The 2,766-nt window shown below is 45.8% G+C and overlaps 1 protein-coding gene across 1 annotated transcript; it reads right to left on the bottom strand.

The window, feature by feature from the left end:
* Window positions 1-2,075: 2,075 nt before the first annotated feature.
* LOC307121939 (histone H2A-like) lies at window positions 2,076-2,462 on the bottom strand (the record flags this gene model as incomplete). The annotated part of the gene is made up of 1 exon (XM_079809728.1): window positions 2,076-2,462. One exon carries the CDS (start codon window positions 2,460-2,462, stop codon window positions 2,076-2,078), a length of 387 nt encoding a protein of 128 aa, XP_079665854.1.
* Between the last annotated feature and the right edge of the window lie 304 nt (window positions 2,463-2,766).

The raw sequence follows: 2,766 nt of genomic DNA, 5'->3' as shown, positions 1-2,766 counted from the left end.
ATAATATAATATACAGATGGCTATTACTATAAACAGAATTTTACAGATAGAGGTATACAATGATATGTTAGGCTAAAATGAGGAATATGGCAGTGGATTAAGGTAGTGCAATAAATTATGGACAGAAGCTATCCGAAAAAAAGTGTAAAAGTGCAGTGGAAGTGATTGCATATTACAGTTAGAAGTACGGTGCAAAATACAAATGTAAACAGTAGGTACTGTAAATAACAGTCGGCAGTGCAAATGAGCATAATCCAGTTACGGTGTGGTAGTGCAAAATGAATAAGTAAACAGTTGTTACTGTAATAAAGAGTCGGTAGTGCAAATAACAAAGTGAAGGCGGATGTGAGGTAGGAGAGTTATCAGTATATGAGGGGAGTGGATCAGCGGGGGTTTGAGTTCAGTAAGGAGACAGCTCTGGGGAAAAAACTGTTCTTAAGTCTGCTGGTCCTGGTCCGGTGGATCCTGAAACGCCTGCCGGAGGGCAGGAGAGAAAACAGTCTGTGGGCTGGGTGAGAGGAGTCCTTGAGGATGCTGCGAGCTCGATGCAGGCAGCGTTTCCTCTGGATGTGCTCGATGGCAGGCAGTGGAGTCCCTGTGATGCGCTGGGCAGTTTTCACCACCCGCTGCAGTGCCTTGCGCTCCGCAACAGAGCAGCTCCCATACCATACTGCCACACAGTTGGTCAGGATGCTTTCTATTGCGCAGCGGTAGAAGTTCACCAGGATAGCCGAGGAGAGCTGATTCTTCCTCAGTGTCCTCAGGAAGAAGAGGCGCTGGTGAGCCTTCTTGACCAGGCTGGAGGTGTTGGTCGTCCACGACATGTCCGCCGAGATGTGGATCCCCAGGATCCCCATCTATCTATATATATCTAATCTCTCTACAATTAGAACGTATTAATAAAACACTTGACATTATTAACATGGTTTTAAACTTGGGTTTGAAACGCTCCAATGTTTGATTGCTCCATGAGCAATGTATACGAAGATCAGCTCCGCCCACTACCGGCATGAGACCGTGGTGTGGCGCTGTTGCTCTCAGACTGTTGTGAGTGACGTCACTGTGACGTGGTGCTGTTGCTCTCAGACTGTTGTGAGTGACGTATATGGTTCTGCGATTCTGCAGTTGGTCGTGTCTCGTTCTAGCCCAGCAATGTTTTGGTGCTACTTAAGAACCACTTTTCCTGGCTCGGAGCTGGGGCTTTGTGTGTGGAAACACAAAGAACCGATTTGAAACTAGGCTCTGGCTCCGCTTTGGTGGAAAAGGGGTATCTGTCCTGCTTGAGCTGGAAATGGTGTTCGTTGTTACACGCCTGCTTTTATAGCATTCGACCACCAGGAGCTCACAGTGACTTGAGGGCACAGAGGCTTGTGATTGGCTAGTGTGTGATGTCTGTGCGTGGGAGCTAGCCAATGACTGCGCGTTCCCTCTTTTCAAACACGCGGAGGGTTTCCCGCTCGAGCTGCTTCTGTTGACTACATCAAACAAAGAGTAAATTACACCTTCCGGATCTTTATACTGACATTGTTGTATTTATTTGTTCTGAAATACTGGCCTTAATTCCCAGTGGTTGTGCAGATCTTGGATTAGAACACAATCACATTACAAGTGTATATATAAAAACACCGCAGTTTTCTTCACCGCACTTTTTCAGCACTTTTCTTCACCGCAGCCAGAAAAGACACACTAGGGTTGCCATCCGCCCCGTATAAGTTTCTGTAGAGCAGCCGCTACTAAACGGCAAAAGACCCGGAATAACAATGATCAATTTGTTACCCTGAAGCTAATAAGGTATTGATTTTTATTTAAGGCAATATAATATTCTAGACGTTATCAGAACCTAACCATTATATATTAGGGGCGATAGTTTGGGTGGTAAACACACATTATGAGATCAAGTGCTTGTAGAAAAATGCATACCTTGTGATTCTTATTATAATCCATGCAAAACATTTGACTGGTTTCCACCCTCAACCAAATAACTCTTTAAAAATACTAAAGGAAGTGCTCTTTATCAGATAAAGTGGGTGGCTCTTAAAAGAGCCTTTGGGTTGCCGAAACAGTCTGCAATCAGTTTATTTGGATTTGGCGGGCTTCTCGGTCTTCTTGGGCAGCAGCACGGCCTGGATGTTGGGCAGCACGCCGCCCTGAGCGATGGTCACTCCGCCCAGAAGTTTGTTCAGCTCCTCGTCGTTGCGCACCGCCAGCTGCAGGTGACGGGGGATGATGCGGGTCTTCTTGTTGTCCCGAGCGGCGTTTCCAGCCAACTCCAGGATCTCAGCGGTAAGATACTCGAGCACAGCCGCCAGATAAACAGGAGCACCGGCACCGACTCGCTGAGCGTAGTTGCCTTTGCGGAGAAGCCTGTGAACACGGCCGACGGGGAACTGCAGTCCAGCCCTGGAGGAGCGAGTCTTAGCCTTTGCTCTCGCTTTACCACCGGTTTTGCCTCTGCCGCTCATTTTTGAAATCGCGAACTCAGAATACACTAAATAAAGAATATAATCGTATCTCCACACACTGAGTTTATACAAGAGTGTCAGTCGTTCATTGGTTTAGAGTCTGAAGAGATTTCAACCAATCACTGAACTTCCCTCCAAAGCCCAGCCCCCTTTTCTAGGGAATAATTTGCCCACGTATTTGTGATTAATAAAACAGAACAATAGATAAAACTACTGAAATATTTGATAGAAAACTCATATAAATGCATTACAGATGGTAAGGGAATTATATTCCTTAATCATTGTGTTTTTTCTGTGTGCAGTT

Source organism: Gobio gobio, assembly GCF_949357685.1.
Source record: "Gobio gobio genome assembly, chromosome: 25".
NCBI classification, from domain to species: domain Eukaryota; kingdom Metazoa; phylum Chordata; class Actinopteri; order Cypriniformes; family Gobionidae; genus Gobio; species Gobio gobio.
Note: the sequence above shows the minus strand (reverse complement) of the source record. Positions and strands in the feature narration are given on the sequence as shown.